A 22,124-nucleotide genomic window follows, 5' to 3' on the forward strand; every position below is an offset into this window, starting at 1 on the left:
TTTAGAGTGGAAAGGGGGGAGGAAGAAGGGCAGGGAGAGAGAGAAACAATCATGTGAGAGAGACTGGTTAGGCGCAGTGGTTCTCAACCTTCCTAACTCCGCGACCCTTTAATACAGTTCCTCACGTTGTGGTGACCCCCGATTTAATTGTTACACATTGAACATAATTAAAGCGTAGTGATTCATCACAAAAACAATATGTAATTATATTATGTTTTCCGATGGTCTTAGGCGACCCCTGTGAAAGGGTCGTTCCACCCCCAAAGGGGTCGCGACCCACAGGTTGAGAACCGCTAGGAGACTGGTAGCCTCCCCCACGTGCCACGACCGGGTCCGGGGATCGAGACTGCAACCTAGATACGTGCCCTTGACCTGGAGTCGAACCCGAGACCCTTCAGTGCTAAGACCAAGGCTCTAACCACTGAGCCACCGGCCAGGGGTGGGGAGGATCTTCAGTTCCAGGCTTCATCGCGCCTATACCCTTTTCCTGGAAAGTGCTTGGGTCGCTGTAAGTTTCTGTCCAGACAAGAATTCGGGGGTTGGAGTCCCATGCCCTCCCTCCCCTGGGCAGGGCCCCCCCCCCCCCACACTCCTCTCCCAGCCTCGGGGTCCGGAATGTAGCGAGCGGCAGCCAACACCCACCTCCCAGCTGGAGTCCGCCTTCTCCGCCCTCCGCGCGCTGCTCCGCCCCGCGCCCGCCACTCACGCCCTAGATAGCCACCTATTGGTCAGGTGCTGGATCCCCGCCCCTCAGCGTGGACCAATCACGGTTTTAGAACTGAAAACCAGCGGCGCCTGCAGATTGGGCAGGCGCGGGGGCGCGGGCAGAGCTCAAAGAGCGCCGATTGGGCGGCTGGGCCAGAGGGGGCGGGACGCGATGCCGCGGGGCTGGGCCACGTGACGCGACCCTGCCAATGGTGAGCGGGCTGGGCGCCGGGGGGAGGCCCTGGTGGCGCAAGTCCGGGCGCTGGAAGGTGAGTGACCCGGACCCACCTGCGGAGGGCGGCGGGCCGGGCTCGAACCCAGCGCCTCCGGGGACGCCCGCCCGGCCCGCGGGAGACCGCGCTTCCCGCCTCCTCGCAGGTGGGAACCGGGGCTGTGCCCGGACGCCCCCTGCCCAGGGCGCGCGGCCGGGGAGGCCTCCTGCCCCGCGGGCTGGCCGGGCTCTCGGACCCTCCGCGGGCCGCCCCGCCCTCCGCGTCCCGGGACACGTTTCCCCTCGTCCCCGCCGAGTGGGTGGGTGGACCCCCTTTCCCCGCGGAGGAAACGGAGGTGCAGACAGAGCGTGACACTTGCCCCCAGTCACCCAGCCCGGAAGTCCGCCTGCGGGGCGGGGGTCCCCCGAGGGCTCGCGGGGCTCTAAGCAGCCCCCCACCTGCCACCCTAAGTTGCTGCCCCTCCTCGGGCCGCCCCGCCTCTTCCAGCCTTGGGCGCTCCCCGCGCAGAGGTCCGTTCTGGACCGTCCCATCCCTCCCCCGCGGCACCTCCAGATCTGCCTCCAGCTCCGATCTCCCCACATTCACACACACACACCCTCCCCCCATTTTTCATCTTCTCCCCAAACCGATCTCCCTGTCCAGGTCCCCAGTTTAATCCGCAGGCCCTGCCAGCCATGGGCCAGAAACCGGGGTGACTTCTCCCCTCACCTTTGGTCCCGGGGTCCCAGCCCCAGTTTCCTCCCGGGCCTCGGCCTCCAGTCCAGCCCCCCAGCACAGCGGGGCCTCCCCATTTTATTTTATTTTACTTTATCCCCCCCCCCCATTTTATTTTATATGCTGTCTAAAGCAGCGGTTCTCAACCTGTGGGTCACGACCCCTTTGGGGGTCGAACGACCCTTTCACAGGGGTCGCCTAAGACCATCGGAAAACACATGTATAATTCCATATGGTTTTTGTGATGAATCACTATGCTTTCACTATGTTCCATTTGTAACAATGAAATCGGGGGTCACCACAACATGAGGAACTGTATGAAAGGGTCGCGGCGTGAGGAAGGTTGAGAACCGCTGGTCTAAAGGCTTTAAATGGAAGTGCACCACATATGCACGGCAATGGCCAAGTCACAGACACACAGCTGAGGTCACTTCAGGCAGAGTGAGCGCGCTGGTGTAGAGTCGCCAGATTTACAAGTCCAGCACCCCCTACCCCCCGGGAGCCCCCATACCCCTGGCCACTGCCCGCCCCAAGCATCATCGTAACTTTAACGCCACGGGCAGGTTTGGCCGAGTTCTCACTCTATGTGGGTCTCTTCCTGCGCCGGTTTATTCTTTCCCGGCTGCACAACCTGTTACACACTGTCCCGCACTCAAAAGGGACAGCTCAGCGCAGCGAGAATCGGGTCCACACTGTCCCTCGGTGACCTGTTCCCCCCCCCCCCCCAGTCCCTGCCGCCTCCTGCCTGCCGGGAGCGGCTATAGATAGCAGCGGGACACATACGTTTCCCCTTCTTTTTTGGGGACACAAATGGGAGCATCGGTGTACAGGCTGTTCTGCGCCCCCCCCCCCCCCGCCCCATTACCATCTTTGAACACCTTTCCTCTTGTTACTTAAAGAGCTCCCTTGTCATCTGTCCTGGCTGCTCAGAACCCCACAGCGTGGATGTGCCATAGCTTACATAACCGTACCCTCAGCTCGGACGGTTAGAGCGACTCGGAGTGCAGGGAGCCGTGTGGGCCGAGGCCAGGCCGGGTGTGGTGGTCCCCGGTGTTGGGGAGGCCCTGAGGCTGGGGGGGGGGTGTCCCAGGGTCAGCTTTGTCTTTTCAGAAAGATTGTTCCCTTTCTCTGTTCACTCCCTCGGAGCCCCTTCCCGCCCCCCCAGGACAGGCCAGGTTCCCCGGGCACCCCAGCACCGGGCACGGCTGTGACTGTGCCGTTCGTGAACTGGCTGTGGTTTGGTTTTGGAGGGCGTCTCCATCCCACTGTGTTTTCTTGAGATAAAACTCACATGGCATCAGATTTGCCATTTGCACCCTTTTACTGCTTGTTTTATTAAAATATATTTTTATGGACTTCAGAGAGGAAGGGAGAGGGAGAGAGACATCAACGAGGCGAGAGAATCGTGGATGGGCTGCCTCCTGCCCTCTGGGGAGCGAGCCCCCTGCCCACTCATGTGCCCTGATTGGGAATCGAACCGGCACCTCCTGGTTCGCAGGTTGACATTCAACCGCTGAGTCACACCGGCCTTGCTTTCCAAGACCCGGGAGGAGTTCAGCTGGCTGTTCACACCTGGGGGAGCCAGAGCACCACCCCTCTGCCCACCGGGAGGGAGGGGGCAGTCCAGGAGGCCCGGCTCTTCTCTCTCAGAATCACATCCTGCCCCCTGTGCTCCCGGCAGTGAGCTCTGGGACGGGTGAGGGTCACCCTTGGAGCCTGAGGTCTGGTGGCACAGTCGGTAACGGGAACGGCAGACACCCTCACACCCGCCCAGAGGGCAGGAGGCTGCCCAGGGCTGGAGGGAGGGGGGGAGTGAGTCTAGGATCTCGGGGATGGACAGGGTCTGAGGAGACTTCCCAGGAGTGAGAACGTGACCTCCTGGCTGAAGAGGACACACACGTTAAAAAGCAAGTGGCCCAATCGGCCTGGCTCAGTGGTTGAGTGTCGACCAATGACCCAGGAGGTCACGATTCGATTCCCGGTCAGGGCACAGGCCCGGGTTGCGGGCTCGATCCCCCGTGTGGGGCATGCAGGAGGCAACCGATCCATGTTCTCTCTCATCATTGATGCTTCTTCCTCTCCCTTCCTCTCTGAAATCAGTAAAAATATTTTAAACAATAAAAAAGCGTGTTCCAGACCTGGGAGCAGCAGGTGCAAACTGCAGGTGGAGAGCGGGATTGGGTTCAAGGTCTAGGCGCAGGGACCCGGGGCAGGCAGAGAAACCCACCCCCACCCCCCGCCTGACCCCGGCCGCTGCCCCCCCCTGCCCTCCCTCAGGACATGGCGGCTGCAGCAAAGCCCAGCCTGGGCCGGGTCCTCCCTGGGTCGTCCATCCTCTTCCTGTGTGACATGCAGGAGAAGTTCCGCCATGTCGCCTACTTCCCCCAGATCGTCTCTGTGGCCGCCCGCATGCTCAAGGTACTGGTCCCTCCTCCCTCAGACCTGGGCTCCAGCCTTCTCCTCCCTCAGACCAGGGGCTCCAGCCTTCTCCTCCCTCAGACCTGGGATCCAGCCCCCTCCTCCCTCAGACCTGGGATCCAGCCCCCTCCTCCCTCAGACCTGGGATCCAGCCCCCTCCTCCCTCAGACCTGGGATCCAGCCCCCTCCTCCCTCAGACCTGGGATCCAGCCCCTCCTCCCTCAGACCAGGGGCTCCAGCCTTCTCCTCCATCAGACCTGGGATCCAGCCCCCTCCTCCCTCAGACCTGGGATCCAGCCCCCTCCTCCCTCAGACCTGGGATCCAGCCCCTCCTCCCTCAGACCAGGGGCTCCAGCCCCTCCCTCAGGTCAGGCCTTTGTCCCCCCTCCCGGCACAGGTGGCCCGACTGCTGGAGGTGCCAACTGTGCTGACGGAGCAGTACCCGCAGGGCCTGGGCCCCACGGTGCCCGAGCTGGGGGCGGCGGGCCTGCAGCCCCTGTCGAAGACCTGCTTCAGCATGGTGCCCGTGGCGCGGCAGGAGCTGGACGCGCGGCCGCAGCTGCGCTCTGTGCTGCTCTGCGGCATCGAGACGCAGGCCTGCATCCTGGTGAGACCCCCAGCCGCCCCCCGGGGAACCCCTCTCATCTGAAACCTCCCCATCCTCAAAGGGACAGCCTGTGCCCGCCCAGAACCCTCCGTGCTCCCGGCCTGACACCTCTCCTGACCCCTGACCCCATTGTCACGGGCGGGGGGGGGGGGGGCGTCTGTCCTGCTCTGGCTCCCTCAGCCCATCCCAGTATCCCAGTCCCCCACCCGGGACCCCCGTTCCTGGCTGGGTTGGCCCTGACCTCTCTCTGCCCCCAGAACACAACCCTGGACCTCCTGGATCGGGGGCTGCAGGTCCACGTGGTGGTGGACGCCTGCTCCTCCCGCAGGTGAGGGGGTCCCCCGAGGGGTGGCTGCACGTGCGGTGTGGACGGGGCTCCCAGGAAGAGCCCCGTTTGCCAGGGCCCGGGGGTCGGGCCGCAGGGCTGACACCCCCCCTTCCCCTGCAGCCAGGTGGACCGCCTGGTGGCACTTGCCCGGATGCGACAGAGCGGCGCCTTCCTCTCCACCAGCGAAGGCCTCATTCTGCAACTGGTGGGTGACGCCGCGCACCCCCAGTTCAAGGAGGTACTGGCTCCCAGTCCCCCACCTTCCATGCACCTGGCAAATGTCTCCTCGGCGCCCACCACGTCTTTTCGGAATACATCCGGGAACATACACATCCTGGAACACAGAAGGCTGCCGCCTCCAGAGGGGCTCAGTTCTCGTGGGGAGACACCCCGTCAACCATAAATCAATAAGAGAAGCTGCTGCTGGTGGGCAGTGAGGACTGGGGGCGGGGGGAGAGAGGAGGGGAGGAGAGAGAGAGGGAGAGAGGGAGAAGGCAGCGAGGGGCTTGCACAGGGTGGTCTAGGAAACCTGGGAGTTGGTGACTGAGGCCTGGAGGGTGCCCGGCAGACACGGGAAAGAACGGTCCAGCAGGGGCCCTGGAGGTGGGGCCCCGGGACCCTCCACTGCTCCCCTCCTCCAGTCACTGGCCCACAGGTCCAGCCCCCGCGCCCACCCCCAGTGGCTTCCCCGACACGCAGGCCTGACCAGGTGGCTCCCACTGTGCCCACCCTTGGCCTGCAGGAGCACAGGACATGCCCAGATTTGACATTCCTGGCCCTCTGAGCTCTGCCCTTTCCTCTTCGTTCTGCTGAGCCTTTATTGAGCACCTACTGTGTGCCAGCCACTGGGGCGAGTCCTGGGGCAACAGCAAAAGCCAGTCAGTAACCCATTACACACTGTGGCCTGGAGTGGGAAGGGAACATGCAGAGAGTGTGAGAAACAAGACAGTAAGCAGCAGGGTGGCCCTTGGGGGGGTGGGAGGGGTGGTACAGGGCCTTGAAGTGGAGACCTGCAGGGGGAGGGGCAGCCAGTCATCCAGAAAGTGCTCCTGGCAGAGGGACCAGCTAGGGCAAAGGCCTGGCGGGAGGGACTGCACTTGCCTCGTTCCAGGGACTGTATCAGGCACTGAGTGCTGGGGAGTGTGGGGGAGGGGAGGCCAGGGGGAGCCAGGCCCTGACCTCAAGGCCTTGGGATTTTAGCGAGGGCAGCCACGGGGGCTTGGGCAAGGGAGCCGCAGTTGGGGGGTGTCAGGACCCAGGGACACCAACGTGGAGGCGGTGAGGATGTGGGCTCTGCGTATTTTTGTTTGCTTTCTGCAGGCCATTGGGGCTCACTGGTGGGTGCAAGGTGGGGCTTTGGGAGAAGGCACCCAGAGAGGGGCTCCAGGCTGGTACCTACTGAAGGGGAAGGGCTGAACCGAAAGTTAGAGAGGTCAGGGGGCAGCCAGCATCCAAGAGGCAGGTGGATACATGAGCCTGGAGTGGAGGAGCAAGGCGCGGACTGGAGTTGGGAGTCGGGAGAGTTGAGATGACTTAGGAAGAAGGAAGTATAGACGCGTCCCAGGACAAAGCCCATCACTCTTTCTGTTAATCCCAAGCAAAGGATATTTGTCCATTGATTTTTAGAGAGAAATATCGATGTGAGAGAGACACAGTAATTGGTTGCCTCCTGCACATGCTTGGGGGATAGAGCCTGTAACTGAGGTATGTGCCCTTGACTGGACTTGAACCCAGGACCCTTCCGTCCGCCGCCTGGTGCTCTACCCACTGAACCACACCAGCTGGGGTCAAGCCCATCACTCTTAGCAGCCCAGGCCAGCAAAGCAGGCGAATGGCCGGTGATCGGAGCTAACTCGGGTGGGCAGTGAGGGCGAGGCCCCGGGAAAAGCCCTGAGAAGAGGGAGCGGCTGGCGTGGCCATTTGCTGCCAAGAGGATAAGGAGCAGAGGGAGCAGTGCCCCTCCGGTCTGCCCCGCACATGGGGACCCCGGGTCCTCCCTGACGCCCTCCTCCCTCTGCAGATCCAGAAGATCATCAAGGAGCCCGCCCCGGACAGCGGGCTGCTCGGCCTCTTCCAAGGCCAGAACCCCCTCCTCCGCTGAACCCCGCTCGGCCCGAGGGGAGACCTCCCTCCTGCCTGTCACCGGCCTCGGGGAAGCGCTTTCCCCCGTCCTTGGGTCCCTAGAGTGGTGCAGTCCACCGGGAGCGCCGCCCCTCGGGAGGGAGGCGGGTGCTGCCTTGCTATTGGGCGGCAGCTCCCGGAAATGCAAATGAGCTCCTGGCAGCCGACGGCCGTTGGCTGGGCTGAGCTGGGGGCGGGGCTCGGCCCCGGGCCCCTTCAAGGGCTGGGAAGGGGCGGGGGAAGGAGTGTCACGGACCGTGTGGGACCTGGGCTCGCGGAATAAACACCGATGTGGCTGTGGCCCGAACCATTCTTGGGTCTGGGGGGTGCCCCGGGGGCGACGGGGGGCTGCGGGTGGCGGGGAGAGGGGTCCCCAGCAGGTGGAGAGGGGGAGGTGCCTCTTCTCAGCCGCCAGCGGGCGCCAGGAAAAGGCGAGGGCTGGCCCCATCACAGCTGCTCGGGAAAGAAGTGCCGGCAGGGTCGCCCGCGCGCCGCCAGCCGCCCCCCCGCCAGCGCGCACGCCCAGCCCGGCGGCTGCAGACACGCGCTCGCGCTGCCTCCCCCGGCCGGCCCCCCACGCCGCCGCCACCCCAGAATCCCCAAGGGTCCCGCATCGGAAAGTGAGGTGAGCGCGACCGCACCCGGTGCGGAGGGGGAAACTGAGGCACGGGGTCGTGGGGACGGGAGGAAGGAAGAGACTGGCATGCGGATGAATGGATGGGAAGGACGGACACCTTTATCTGAGTGGTCCCTGCGCTCCTAAGACGCAGGGGGCAGGGGATCCACATGGGGGCTCCCAGAATTCTGCAGCTCTTAGAAATGTGGGAGTCGGGATTCTACCGATCCCCCAATACCGCCCCCCCATCAAGGCCCCTCGACCCCTTGAGATTAGCAGTCCTTGTTCCCCATCCACCCCCAACCTTGGGGACCTAAGAAGGCAACCTCTGAGTCCCCCAAGAATCCAGGCATCAGAGCTCACAGTCAGTCCGCCCCCACTGGGGAACCAGAGCCCACCAACCCCGAACCCCAGACCCCCCGCCCCCCCCCCCCCGCAGAAGGCTGGGAGCGCGCATCAGAACACCCAGCAACCCTCTCCCCAGGGACCTAGGAGTCCTGGCTCCTTCCTCCGGGAGCCCCTGGGACCGGCGTTGGCGCCCCTGGCCCCCGCCTTCCGGATCCAGGTGCCCCCCCTCCTCACCCCCCAGCCAGAAGCTTCGCGTCCGGGAGGCCGCGCTCGCGTCGCCATGGCAACAGGAGTCTATTTTGCGCTAGGAACACAGCTCGCTCTGCAGCGCCCCCCTACCCGCTCCTCCAAACTCGGCCGAGAGAGAGTAGGGGGACCGGGAGGGAGATTGGGGGTCCGCGGGGGGCGGACACAGACATGCACAGGGACAGAGCTCTGTAGACAGCAAACCTGGGAGAGAGACGGACGTGGGATCAGAGAGGCACAGCGATGGGCGTGCGCGGACGCGGAGACAGAGAGACGGACGGGAGGGAGCAGCGGGCGGGGGATGCCGGCGGCCAGAAGACCGAGACTCGGGGAAGGGGCGGCGAGAGGCGCAGCCCCGGGACGGAGACAGACGCAGAGATGCGGGCGAGGAGACGCGTCTAGACACCCGCAGAGAGACACCAAGACCCAGGGCACCTCCCCTTAGAGACCAGAGGCCGCCCCGAGAGGAGGATGGACCGGGAGGCACGGCCACCCGAGGGCCTAGGGACCCGGGGGCCGCAGGAACAGGGTCTGGGCCCCAGCGGAGTGCTGTGCGCATCGGAGTTCACGTCTCTCCCTCAGTCCCCGCCTCCCGGCGGCCGCACGGGGTGGGAGTGGGGGAAGTGGGGGCGGCAAGCCGGACCCCCCCCCAGACCCCTCCATTTCCCCCTCCATTTCCCCCATCTGCCGGTCTGCCTCCTCTTGGCAGCTTTCCACCTCCCAGCCCCAAACCAGCCTCCCGCCCCCACCCCTCGGCTTGCGGACCCCTTGTGCTTCGTCCGCCTGTCCCCGCCTCTTCCTCAGCACCCCTCCCCGCTCCCCCCTGCAGACCCCTCCAGCGCCCAGCTCCCCAGGGCCGGGGCCACTTTTTCTCTGGGCCTCTGCCCCCCCCCCTCCCCCCCCGTCCTCCCCGTCCTCCCGGTCCTGCTTCATCTCTAATCACTGTCTCCAGGCTCCTCCCAGCCAACTCACCTGCCCCCCCCCGCCCCCAGCCCTGACTCCCACCTCCAGCCGGCAGGGGCAGGAGGGGGTGGAGCCAGAGGTTGGGGCAAAGTGCTGTGCAGGGTGGCAGGAGGAGGAGGGGGGTCTCCAGGAGCGCGAGGACCAGTGGGGCCTGCTGGGGGCCCCCCATCCTCCAGCTGGCTCCCCTAATCTCTGTCCATCCATCTGTGTCTCTTAGGGCTGAGGGGGGGGCCCCAGCAGACCTCTGGCCCTGAGCCGCTGGGCATGCACGGTGCAGGGAGTGGGGAGATGGGGCTGGGGGCCCCCCTCCTCTCCACCTGTGGAGGAGAAAAGTGTGTGTGTGAGTGAGCAGGGGTGGGGGCAGGGGTGCAGCTGTGTGTGTGTGGGGGGGGTGTCACATGCCTGCTTCCAAAACCTCCTCCACTGGGTGAGGGTGTGTGTGTGCACACGTGTGTGTGCACCACAAGCTTGCATGACTTGGGGCTGTGATGTGTGTGGTTGTGTGTCCATCCGTGTGTAGCTGGCTTGGGCCGGTCCTTGCCCGTGTTCCTGAGCTGTGCATGGCCACAGTGTGTCATGGTTGTGTCTGAGTTGTGTCCGGGTCTTGCGTGCTGGGGGCTGTGTCCACGTGGGGCTGGGTGTGTGGGGAGGCGGCTGCACGGGTGTCCTCGCAGGTTGTGTCTGGGACGCTGTGTGTGTGAGTTCGTTGTGTGAGCTAAGGGACAGACTGGGTCCCCTGTATCCTGGGTCTGATGGGCCACTCAGTCTGCCCCTGGGTGCGTGTCCCCTTCTCACCAGTAGGTGCTGCCCTGCGTCGCATTGGGAGGCGTGAGGCTGTGTGTGCGTGTGTGCATGTGGCATGTGTGTGTGTGTGTGTGTGTGTGTGTGTGTGTGTGGAGGGGGGTGTCTGGGTTTGAGGGGCTGTGTCACTGCTCCCTGACCCCCACCCCCAGAGTTGTCAGTGGCCTGGAGCTGTGTCCCCTGAGTTGTGCACGGATGTGCAGTGGGGGATGCTGTCAGCAGAGGGGGAATGTGTGTCCATGGAGCCAGGGGGGCGGGGCACAGCAGGGGCACTGAGCAGGCACTGCTGCCCTTCCGAGCCTCCCTACAGGTGGGGCATTTGCCCCGCCCCATGCGGCTCCCCAGCGGCCCCCGCGGCTGTGGTGGGGCAGGTAGATGGCACCCTTGCCTGAGCCTGAAAAGGATGCTCCTTCCCCGGATGCTCGCAGCCCAATCGGCACACCTGAGGGAGGGGAGCCCCTCTGGGCTCCAGCCAGCCCCTCACCCGCACCCTCACCCGACCACAGGCGGCAGCCCTCAGCCAGTGGAGGACCCACGCTGCTGTGTGCACGTGGCGCTGCTGGGCCGGCTCCTCTGCGTGGGATTAAGTCCTCTGCGTTCTGTGGGTGGTGAACCCTGAGGCCCGAGTTCCATGCCGTGTCCACTGCTTGCGCGCCCTGGGGCTCAGGCAAATGAGGGACCTGTTGGAACGCTGGTGTTTCGTTTGAAGTGTGTGTGTGTGTGTGTGTGTGTGTGTGTGTGTGAGAGAGAGAGAGAGAGAGAGAGAGGTGCATACACACACGCACTGACGCCTGACATCCCTTGATTATTAGGTCCAGATAAGGGAAAGAACCAAGCGTGTGGGGCGACTGGGGACCACGGGGGTCTAAGCCAGTGGTTCTCCGCGCACAGCTGTGCCCGCGACATCTGGCGGTGCCTGGAGGCATATTGTCTGTCAGGGCACCTAGCGGAGGCTGAACAGCAGGCCCCGTAGGCCAGCGGCACCCACCCAAGAACTCACCCCCTCTCCCCACCTGCTGGTCTACTAACTCAGCTTCTCAACTGCAATCTCTCTCTCCCCCCCGCCTCCCCCACCCACACCTCTCTCTCCTGTCTCCCTCGTCCCCTCCCCCTCAACCTCCCCCCTCCTCTCTCTCACCCCATCTGCCCTCTTACTCGCCATCACTCACTCCCGTCATATCCGTCCTGTTTCTTTCCACCGTCTGATGCCTCCTTCCCAATCTTTTCTCCCATCCATCACTCCCGTGGACCCTTTCCATCCACCCTTATCATTTATCATTATGTTCGCCTCTCCCCCTCCCCCCCCACCTCCACTGCCCGGTGCGCCCCATCTCCACTGCCCGTGCGCCCCACCTCCACTGCCCGGTGCGCCCCACCTCCACTGCCCGGTGCGCCCCATCTCCACTGCCCGGTGCGCCCCACCTCCACTGCCCGGTGCGCCCCATATCCACTGCCCGGTGCGCCTCACCTCCACTGCCCGGTGGGTCCCCCAACCTTGGGCCCATGCCTCTCCCCTCCACTCATCCTTTCTGTCAACCTCCCCTCGCCCTCCTTCCTCATCCTTTCTGGCCACCCGCCTCCATACTTGCCCACCTTGGACCTCTCTCTCCCGCCCTCCGCTCCAGCCTCGGTTCTCCGCTCAGCCTGGCGGCCCCGTCCAGCCTCCTGCGCACCCCATGCCGGCCCTCCTGCTCCTCGGGACCCTCCTGCTCCTGGCCTCCGCCGCCGGCCAGGCCAGGGCGCGCCCGTCCAACGCCACGAGCGCCGAGCCCCCGGGCCCGCTGCCGGCCCTGCTGGCGCACCTGCGGCGCCTGACCGGGGCCTTGACGGGCGGCGGGGGCGCGGCGGGCGCGGGCGCCAATGGCACGAGGACGAGCCCCGCGGGCGCGGCGGCGCGGGCGCCCCCTCCGGCCGAGCTCTGCCACGGCTACTACGACGTCATGGGCCAGTACGACGCCACCTTCAACTGCAGCACCGGCTCCTACCGCTTCTGCTGCGGCACCTGCCACTACCGCTTCTGCTGCGAGCACCGCCACATGCGCCTGGCGCAGGCCTCCTGCTCCAACTACGACACGCCGCGCTGGGCCACCACGCCGCCGCCCATGGGCGGGGGCGCCGGGGGCGCCGGGGGTGCGGGCGGGGGCCCCGGGCCCGGCCAGGCCGGGTGGCTGGAAGGGGGCCGGGCAGGGGGCAACGGGATGCGTGGGGGCGAGGGCCCCGGGGGCAGCACGGCCTACGTAGTGTGCGGGGTCATCAGCTTCGCCCTGGCCGTGGGCGTCGGAGCCAAAGTGGCCTTCAGCAAGGCGTCCCGTGCGCCCAGGGCGCACCGGGATATCAACGTGCCCAGGTGTGTGCGAGATCCGGCAGAAGGGTAGGAGCCTGGGGCGGGGCCTGGGCAATGGCAGGTGGGGCCGTGGGGGGCGGGGCTGCGGGTGGGGGCGTGGTCAGAGGCCCAGGAGGCCGCTGCCCGGAGAGCCTGCGAATGAGTGAGGGAGGCTCACGCCTCATTCATTCCTCAAATGTTTCTTGAGCGCTTTCTGCGGGCCAGGACCTGGGGATACACGAGTGGACGAAACAAGGCCCCTGCCCCGATGGGTAAGCCTGGCTCCCCACCCCAGGCCGGCTGCCAGTGGGCTGTGTGGCGCCGGGCAATTTGCTTAACCCGCCGTGCCTCAGTTTCCTCGTCTGCACAATGGGGCTAATCAATGCTCCCCACCCATTCGGACTGTAATGAAGATGAACTGGGTTGATTCCCGTCGAGGCCTGGCACACGGAAAGCCCTCAGTAAACGTTGGCTACCGTTGTCATAAAATTTAGTGCCCGAGACAGTGAGCAAGCAAACACATATGCAATAGCTTTCTAGAGCAGCGGTTCTCAACCTGTGGGTCGCGACCCCTTTGCGGGTCAAACGACCCTTTCACAGGGGTCGCCTAAGACCATCGGAAAACACATATATAATTCCATATTGTTTTTGTGATGAATCACTATGCTTTATGTTCAATTTGTAACAATGAAAATACATCCTGCATAGCAGATATTTACATTAGGATCCATAACAGTAGCAAAATTACAGTTATGAAGTAGCAACGAAAATAATTTCATGGTTGGGGGTCACCACAACATGAGGAACTGCATTAAAGGGTCGCGGCATGAGGAAGGTTGAGAACCACTGGAATCTAGAGACTGGTAACTAAGTAAAGCAGAATGAGGGGTTGGGTTTGGGGGGGCGGGGGTGTTTTATAAGACCTGGCCGGGAAAGGCGGCTCCGAGCAGACCTGTAGGAAAGGAGCATCCCAGACAGAGGGAACAGCACGTGCAAAGGCCCTGGGCTGGTGGTTGCAGGACAGCATAGGAGCCGGCAGAGCTGAGAGGAGGTGGAGAGAAGCAGGTAGAGGCCAGGTTAATTCCGGGGTGATGGGGGAGCCACCGAGGGCCCTGAGCTCAAGCTGTGCGGGGAGATGAGGCTGCACGGGACAAGGGCGGAAGCAGGAGACCAGTCAGGAGACTCTAGCAAGGGTCCGGGCGAGAGAGAGACAGAGAGAGAGAGAGAGCTGGGAGCAGCGGAGGTGGTGAGAAGTAGACCCATGTGGGAGCTACTTTGGAGGTCGAATCTGCAAACTTGCTGAGGAACGTGAGGGAAAGAGAACCCCAGGGTGGTTCTAAGATTTGGGGTCTGCAGAGCTGGGTGAATGGGGCGCCCTTTTTCCCCTGGGGAAGCTGCAGAAGAAACAGGATTGAGCTCCCAGGCCGCGGAGGGGCGGGGCCACGGGGCGGAGCCGTGGGCGGGTCCCCATGGATGGGGAGGGGCCTCAGGCAGGAAGTGTGGTCCCAGGACCCTCTGGGCGGACAGAGCTCAGAGTGCCCTTAGCGAGGGGCGTGGCCAGAGGCGAGAAGCCCAACCACCCCCAAAGGTGAGGACAGGGAGGGGAAAGAAGCCGGGTCCCCCCTCCCGCGCCCCCGTCCTCAGGCCCCTGACCGCCCCTCTGCCCCCCCTAGGGCTCTGGTGGACATCCTGAGGCATCAGGCGGGACCCGGGACCCGCCCGGACCGGGCACGGAGCAGCTCCTTGACCCCGGGGGTCGGGGGTCCCGACAGTATGGCCCCGAGGACACCCAAGAACCTCTACAACACCATGAAGCCCTCCAATCTCGGTGAGTGGGACCGGGGCCTCTGACCACGCCCCCCACCCCTGTGGCCCCGCCCCATCCGGTTGGCCCCGCCCCCAGCCACAGCCTCCAAGATGAGAGGGGCAGTGAGAACCCCCGCCCTGCCTCCTGTGGACACCCTGGGTGGGCGCATGGACACCACGGTGACTTAGATTTAGACACTCAGCCGGAGCTGGACAAACTCCGGGTCAGACCACCCCACAGCTGACAACACACCAGGAGGCGCCTAACTGTTGAATTAGAATTTGGGGGGGGGGGGCGGGGAGAAGGGAGCTGACCACTGGGGTTGGCATCCTGGCTCTGCTTCCGTGTGACCTGGGAAGCCCATGCCTCACCCACAAGATGAGGAGCACACAGTGCTCCCTGTAGGGCTGTTGTGAGGGTCTCAGAGCCGTGCCTGGCCCAGAACACGTGCTGTGTCCATGTGAGCTGCTGCTGTTCTTCCGCTAGAGGCCCGGTGCACGAATTCGTGCATGGACGGGTCCCTTGGCCTGGCTGGGAGGGACCTCCGGAGGTTGGCTGTGGGAGCGCACTGACCACCAGGGTCAGCTCCTGCATTGAGCGTCTGCCCCCTAGGTGGTCAGTGTGTGTCATAACTATGGGTCAACCAGTCTATCTGCTGAGCGGTCATAAGGGTCGCTGAGGGCACCCTTATGGGTACCCACAGAGGAGTTTAGAGCAAAGTCAGAAGTGGGGGGGAGCTCTGCTCTGTGGAGGGGAGAGGCTGGGAGGACGGTCCAGGCTGAGGACAGGCCTGAGCTGGGTCTGAGGAGCAGTAATAAGAGACATTGAGCTGGATCTTGTGGGATGAGTAGGAGTTCTGCAGGCAAAGGAGGTGAGGTAGGGTTTCAAGGCAGAGAGAACAGCAGGTGCAAAGGCCCTGTGGTGGGCCTGAGAGGACTCAGGCAGGGGCCAGAAAGAAGGGTGGCCTGAGAGGAGAGGTGGGTGGTGCGGAGATGTGGGAAGAGTGCCGGGCAGCGGAGGGGCAGGTGGGGTGTAGGAGTCCCGTGGTGGGGTGACCTTGGACATGGCTGGCCAGGGGCCAGAAGGCTGGTGTGATGATCCAGGAGGCAGGCGGGGCCAGAGCTGGGCACAGCAGTGCCCGCTGGGAGTGGGCGATGGCGGTGATGCCACCTCCCTGCTTGGTCCCCACAGATAACCTGCACCACAACTACCTGCACCTCAACGTCAACAGCCCCAAGCACCACGCCACCACGCTGGGTACGTGCCAGGGCCGGGCAGGGGACACAGGGCCCCTCTCCTCCTCCGCTCCTGAGAGCACCCCAGGGGGGGCCTGGGGCAGAGCAGGTGGGAGGCCCCGTGAGCCTGTCCTCGCGTCCAGCCCGGTAACCGAGCGAACCTCCGCTTCCCACTTGGACACCGGAAGTGGCCGTCTCTGTCCCACCCGAGTTGGTGGAAGATGCAGGAGTCCACCCCCCCACCCCCCCGGACAGGGCACACAGCGGGTGCTGAGCGAGGGCCCGTTGCCTCTCTTCCTGTGACCTGTCCTCCTTCCCCAGCAAAGAGCCTGTCTCCTGGCGCGGGCAGAGACAGCCTGGACAGCGGGAGATCTGAGGGGCTTCGATCCCAGATATATAACTCCCTAAGGGGCTGGGGGCTGGGCTCCTGGGTCTGAGGGAGGAGGGGCTGGGGGCTGGGCTCCTGGGTCTGAGGGAGGAGGGGCTGGGGGCCTGGGCTCCTGGGGCTGAGGGAGGAGGGGCTGGGGGCTGAGGGAGGAGGGGCTGGGGGCTTAGAGAGGAGGGGCTGGGGGCTGAGGGAGGAGGGGCTGGACTGACCCCAGCTGTGCTCTCTGCCCCAGACTGGAGGGCCGCCCCACCTCCCAGCCCCAACTTGCATTACTCCACGCTGTCCTGCTCTCGGTCTTTCCACAACCTCTCGCATCTGCCCCCGTCCTACGAGGCTGCTGTGAAATCCGAACTCAACCGCTACTCCTCCCTCAAGAGGCTGGGTGAGTCCCGGGAACGGCGGGGTCAGGGCCAGGGCCCAGGTTCAGGACCGCGGACAGTGGCCCAACAGCTTTCTGAGGGCTTATTTAGAGCTTCCCCCTCCAAGTTTGTTCCGGAAGCACATTTGTATCAGAATCACCGGGGGTGGTTTTTAAAATGCAAATTCCTGGTGTACCTCCCCTGGGTCTGCTGTATTTATCAGGACTTGCATTTTCAATGAACAGAAATAAGACTCATGCATATTCTCTCCCTCTAACACACACACACACACACACACACACACACGCACGGAACTAAGTGAGCCTGAGAATGGGCCGGGAGCTTCAGGTGTGGCTGGATCCAGGTGCTCAGGAGCTGTCTCCAGGATTCTGCATCTCTCAGCTCTGCTAAACGGGGGGCTGGCTTCATTGTCAGACAGATACCCCCCCATGGCTGCACACAGGGGCCTGAGAATTTCCAGGTTGCCATTCAACCAGCAGAAAAGAGTCCCCTCCAGCCCCAGCCGGTGTGGCTCAGTGGATAGAGCGAAGGGTCCTGGGTTCGATTCCAGTCAAGGCCACGTACCTTGGTTGCAGGCTCCTCCCTGGCCTGGGCCCTGGTCGGGGCTTGTGCAGGACGCAACCAATCGATGTGTTTCTCTCACATGGATGTTTCTCTCTGTCTTTCCCTCTCTCTTCCACTCTCTCTTTAAAAATCAATGGAAAAATATCCTCGGGTGAGGATTTAAAAAAAAAGTCTCCAATGATTCCAGCAACAATCCCAGACGTGGGTCCCATCGGCCCAAATAATGTCACACACTCATCCCTGATCTATTCATTGCGACACTACTGGATATTTCTGGCTCAGTGGCCCACCCCTTCAAACATTTTAAACTGAGAGCCAAGTAAGAAATGCTTTTAACATTATGGCCCATGAGATGCATGTCTATTTGCACATTTTTAAAATACAGGAAACTATTGGAACTTATTATTAAGAACATTTTTGGAAGAATTTATCTCAATCTGTTGAGATCTTGCTTCTAGATGTATCCTCTGGCTCAAATAACTTTTTATTAAAATTCGCTTTATTTATTAATAAATTTTTATTGATCTCAGAGAGGAAGGGAGAGGGAAAGAGAGGCAGAAACACCAATGATGAGAGAGAGGCACCAATTGGCTGCCTCCTGCATGCCCCACACTGGGGATTGAGCCCAAAACCCGGGCATGTGCCCTTGACCAAAATCGAACCCAGGACCCTTCAGTCCGCAGGCCGCGACACTCTATCCACTGAGCCACACCCGCTAGGGCTTAACATTCTCTTTATACAAGAACATTTCAAACATACCCAAGAGGAGAGGAGATTGTCACGTCAACCTCCACGTTCCCATCATCCAACTTGAACAATGAGCAACATTTGGTTATCCTGTTCTCCCTCCACCCCATCTTTTTAAAGCAAGTCTCAGGGTTTATGGCACTTCATCCGTTAACATTTCAGTATCACACACACAACTGAAAAAAACATATGAGCCAGCACTCACCCTCACTCCCTTTTGATGGGGTATCCCTTCTGGTGAATAGCATTTTCTCTGCTTTTCAATCCTCACCCTCGGAGTGAGGGTTTTTTCCCCGTTGATTTTCAGAGAGAGTGGACGGGAGGGGGGAGAGAGAAACATTGGTGTGAGAGAGACACATCCATTGGTTGTCTCCCACACGCACAACTGGGGGCTGGCCAAAGCTCTAACCACTGAGCTCCCTGTCCAGGGCGCTATTTCATTTTTCAAAACGTTGGTCACGACCCATAAAATTGACTTCACAGAAAAAAAAAATTGACTTCTCAGAAAGCACCGCTACACGATGGGAGGGAGGGGAAGTGCTCCCTCCAAAGCAGGAGTTGGGTTCTGCTCCAGAAACAGCTACTGGGAGGCAAAATAAAATCCCCATATCTGCCCGCCCCGCATGGGCGGGGGGCCGGGGAGCCTGTGTTTTGGCCACATCGCTAGCGGGTTGTTCTGATTCGGTTGCGCCCCTGCCCTGGCTAATGACCCGAGTGATGCCGAGGGTCCCCGTGGGGGTGGGGGTGGGGGTGGGGTGCGGGCGCAGCGCGGGGTAGGATGGAGGGAAGCCGGCGGGGGAGGGAGGGGAGGCGCCGGGCGGGCTGGGGCTGACCTCGGCCCCTTCCCTTCTCCCGCCTCCCAGCCGAGAAGGACCTGGACGAGGCGTACCTGAAGCGCTGGCACCTGGGGGAGGTGCCCCGCGGGACGCTGCCCCTGCACACGCTGCGGCGCCCGGGCACCGGCGGCGGCTACCGCCTGGACGGCTGGGGCGGCGCCGAGGAGCTGGGCCTGGCGCCCGCGCCCCACCCGCGGCGGGTCATGTCCCAGGAGCACCTGCTGGGCGACGGCGGCCGCTCGCGCTACGAGTTCACGCTGCCGCGCGCGCGCCTGGTGTCGCAGGAGCACCTGCTGCTGTCGTCGCCGGAGGCCCTGCGCCAGAGCCGCGAGCACCTGCTGTCGCCCCCGCGCAGCCCCGGGCTGCCCCCCGAGCCCGCCGCCCGCGCCGGCCTGGCCGCCTCGCACTCCAACCTGCTGCTGGGGCCCGGGGGCCCCCCCACGCCGCTGCACGGGCTGCCGCCGCCCGGCCTGCACGCGCACCACCACCACCTGCACGCGGCGCAGCCCGCCTGGCTGGCGGACGCGGGCGGCGGGGGCGCGCTGGCCGGCCGGCCGCCCTTCCAGCGCCAGGGCACCTTGGAGCAGCTGCAGTTCATCCCCGGCCACCACCTGCCGCAGCACCTGCGCACGGCCAGCAAGAACGAGGTGACTGTCTGAGGCCGGGCGGGCGGGGGGAGGCCTGGCGGGGGCCCTCCCCTCCCCCCTCGGCCTGGATCCCCCACACACCCCAGGGGCCCGGACCTGATCCGCCTGCGGCCCAGGCGGCTGCCTCTGATGACACTGCTTTGAGTGAACTCGTCCGGGAGACCAGGCCTAGAATGTCACAGATGAGATCCCTCCGCCTACGTCACTGTTTGAGGCAAGACCGCCTTCCCATGACGTCATCACGGAGGAAGAGGCTTGCCGGCGAGGTTGTCACTGGCCCAGGCCAAGCCTTCCCAGGAGGCCATCACAGGGGAAGAGGCCAGGCCTGAGGTCATCGCTAGAGGCCATATTCCTGACGTCATCACAGACTTCCTTCTCGTGAAGTCCTGGCAGAGGCAATGCCTTGTCCTACGGCGTCATCCCTGGAGACAACGATTCCTTCCTGGGATGTCAATTCAGAGACAGGTCTCGCCCTTATGACATCATCTCTGGCACCCAAAGGCCTCCTTTGACATCATCGTCCGCAGGAAAATCCTTCCCTCCAGAGAAGAGGCCTCTGTCCATGGTGTCATCCCTGCAGACAAAGCCATCTTGCTGGGACGCGCTGCGGGGAAGCCTCGCCAAGTGTGTCCTCCCTCGACAGAAGGCCTCCTTTCCGCGACATCGTCACAGGGACTCCGCCTCCTTCCTGTGATGCTATCACCAGAGAAGGTGCCTTGCCCGATGACATCATCTGAGGGACCGTGCCTCTCCCAGGGGGTCCGTCACCAGAGCTGAGAGCCCTTCGGTGAGGTCACCACCAGACCCCGCGGGCTCTGAGGGGCCACTGCTGCTGCCACGTCACGAGAAGGCAGGGCGTGCCCGGAGTCCGGGAGCAAGTGCCCTGTCCTGAGACATCGCCAGAGGGCATGCCATCGCTGGGGAGGCTGCCCAGCTAGAGGTCTCCCCAGAGGTGATGGTCTGTCTATAGGCGGTTTGCAGTGAGGACCCCCACTCCCGCCTGAGGCTGGGTCCCAATGCGATGATGTCATCACCAGAGACACTGCCCACTCTGGAGGGCCATCACTTGTGATGGTGTCACCAGTTTCTGCCTTGTCCCACCGTGACTTGCCCTGGCCCCAGTGACATGCGCTGCGGGGTCCCCACCAGACGCTCCCGCTAAAGGGGGGTTGGGCTGGGGTCCCAGCCTTGTGCAGTGATGTCACCTCCTGTGTGATTCCCGGAGGCGGCACCCCCAGGCTGGCTTCTGCTCTCTCCAGAGACTCAGAGGTGTCCCAAAGGCCGGTGTGACTCTCTCTGCCACCCTAGAGACATCATGGCTTCTGTCAACAGGTCCTGGCCTCCTGCTGGGGCCGGGGAGGGTGGGGGGTGCCTGCTACTTACCTTACTAATGACATCATCGCACCACAGGACTCCCCCACTCATGATGGCATTGCGCCTGGGGTCCAGTGCGCACCATGCCTGATGATGACATCATTCCCTGTGACCTATGGTCTCTTCGTCTCCCAGGATGCACCACACCTATGGTATCATCCTCTTCCAGGATTTGCCATGACCGTGTAGGGTCACCTTCCCCACAGCTTGCCCATGGCCAGTGGTGCCACCATCTTCCGTGATTCTCCACAACCACTGTGTCATCATTCCCGCGGGTTCTCCACGGCTGCTGGGGTCGTCACCTCCAAGAGTGCACCATGACCAGTGACGTCATTGCCTTCCAGAATCCACTGTGGCTGATGGCAGCATCCTCTACCAAGACCCGCTAGGACTGATGATGCCACCATTCCCCATAGTCCCCATAGCTGTGGTGTCACCAACTTGCAGGATCCACATCAACCATGATGTCCTCATGCCCCAGAACCCACCCTAGCCATGGTGTCACCCCCACAGCACCGTGAGGGTCAGGGGTGTCCCAGGACCCATGACCCCCAATAGTGTCATCTCCCAGGACCCATTTCAACCACGGTGTCATCATTTACTGGGATCCACCATAATCCTGACACCCTTTCCCAGGATCCAGAAAGCCCAATGGTGTCATCACTTCCCAGGATCCACCCCAACCCTGACATCATCTCCCAGGATCCACCACAGCCATGGCATCATCTCCCAGGATCCACCACAACCATGGCATCATCTCTCAGGATCCACCACAACCATGCCATCATCTCCCAGGATCCACCACAACCATGGCATCATCTCCCAGGATCCACCACAACCATGGCATCATCTCCCAGGATCCACCACAGCCATGCCATCATCTCCCAGGATCCACCACAGCCATGGCATCATCTCCCAGGATCCACCACAGCCATGGCATCATCTCCCAGGATCCACCACAGCCCTGACATCATCTCCCAGGATCCACCACAGCCATGGCATCATCTCCCAGGATCCACCACAACCCTGACATCATCTCCCAGGATCCACCACAACCATGCCATCATCTCCCAGGATCCACCACAGCCATGGCATCATCTCCCAGGATCCACCCCAACCCTGACATCATCTCCCAGGATCCACCACAGCCATGGCATCATCTCCCAGGATCCACCACAACCATGGCATCATCTCTCAGGATCCACCACAACCATGCCATCATCTCCCAGGATCCACCACAACCATGGCATCATCTCCCAGGATCCACCACAACCATGGCATCATCTCCCAGGATCCACCACAGCCATGCCATCATCTCCCAGGATCCACCACAGCCATGGCATCATCTCCCAGGATCCACCACAGCCATGGCATCATCTCCCAGGATCCACCACAGCCCTGACATCATCTCCCAGGATCCACCACAGCCATGGCATCATCTCCCAGGATCCACCACAACCCTGACATCATCTCCCAGGATCCACCACAACCATGCCATCATCTCCCAGGATCCACCACAGCCATGACATCATCTCCCAGGATCCACCACAGCCATGACATCATCTCCCAGGATCCACCACAACCCTGACATCATCTCCCAGGATCCACCACAGCCATGCCATCATCTCCCAGGATCCACCACAGCCATGCCATCATCTCCCAGGATCCACCACAGCCATGCCATCATCTCCCAGGATCCACCACAGCCATGGCATCATCTCCC

General features: G+C 62.8%; 3 protein-coding genes across 5 annotated transcripts in view; 2 read left to right on the forward strand and 1 right to left on the reverse strand.

Annotated features, from left to right (window-relative positions):
* Positions 1 to 7,426, forward strand: part of ISOC2 (isochorismatase domain containing 2) — a 166,740-nt gene extending 159,314 nt beyond the window's left edge. Inside the window, exons 1-6 of one of the 3 annotated variants that reach the window (XM_059665091.1) lie at positions 898 to 974; positions 3,930 to 4,070; positions 4,468 to 4,677; positions 4,935 to 5,005; positions 5,126 to 5,243; positions 7,026 to 7,426. In XM_059665091.1, coding sequence (XP_059521074.1) covers positions 915 to 974; positions 3,930 to 4,070; positions 4,468 to 4,677; positions 4,935 to 5,005; positions 5,126 to 5,243; positions 7,026 to 7,106 — 681 coding nt within the window. In that variant the 5' untranslated portion in view covers positions 898 to 914 and the 3' untranslated portion in view covers positions 7,107 to 7,426. Of the gene's footprint in view, positions 1 to 897; positions 1,084 to 3,929; positions 4,071 to 4,467; positions 4,678 to 4,934; positions 5,006 to 5,125; positions 5,244 to 7,025 lie in introns of those variants that run through there. The other 2 variants (XM_059665092.1, XM_059665094.1) reach the window with 2 other exon arrangements.
* Positions 1 to 22,124, reverse strand: part of ZNF628 (zinc finger protein 628) — a 178,529-nt gene that overhangs the window by 17,340 nt on the left and 139,065 nt on the right. The window lies entirely within an intron of this gene.
* On the forward strand, positions 7,412 to 20,276 carry SHISA7 (shisa family member 7). Its single transcript, XM_059664990.1, has 6 exons — positions 7,412 to 7,751; positions 11,726 to 12,447; positions 14,097 to 14,251; positions 15,422 to 15,487; positions 16,086 to 16,235; positions 18,408 to 20,276. The coding sequence occupies exons 1-6, from the start codon at positions 7,416 to 7,418 to the stop codon at positions 19,037 to 19,039; spliced, it is 2,061 nt and encodes a 686-aa protein (XP_059520973.1). The 5' UTR covers positions 7,412 to 7,415; the 3' UTR covers positions 19,040 to 20,276.

This window comes from Myotis daubentonii, chromosome 15 (assembly GCF_963259705.1).
Source record: "Myotis daubentonii chromosome 15, mMyoDau2.1, whole genome shotgun sequence".
In the NCBI taxonomy this organism is placed as follows: Eukaryota; Metazoa; Chordata; class Mammalia; order Chiroptera; family Vespertilionidae; genus Myotis; species Myotis daubentonii.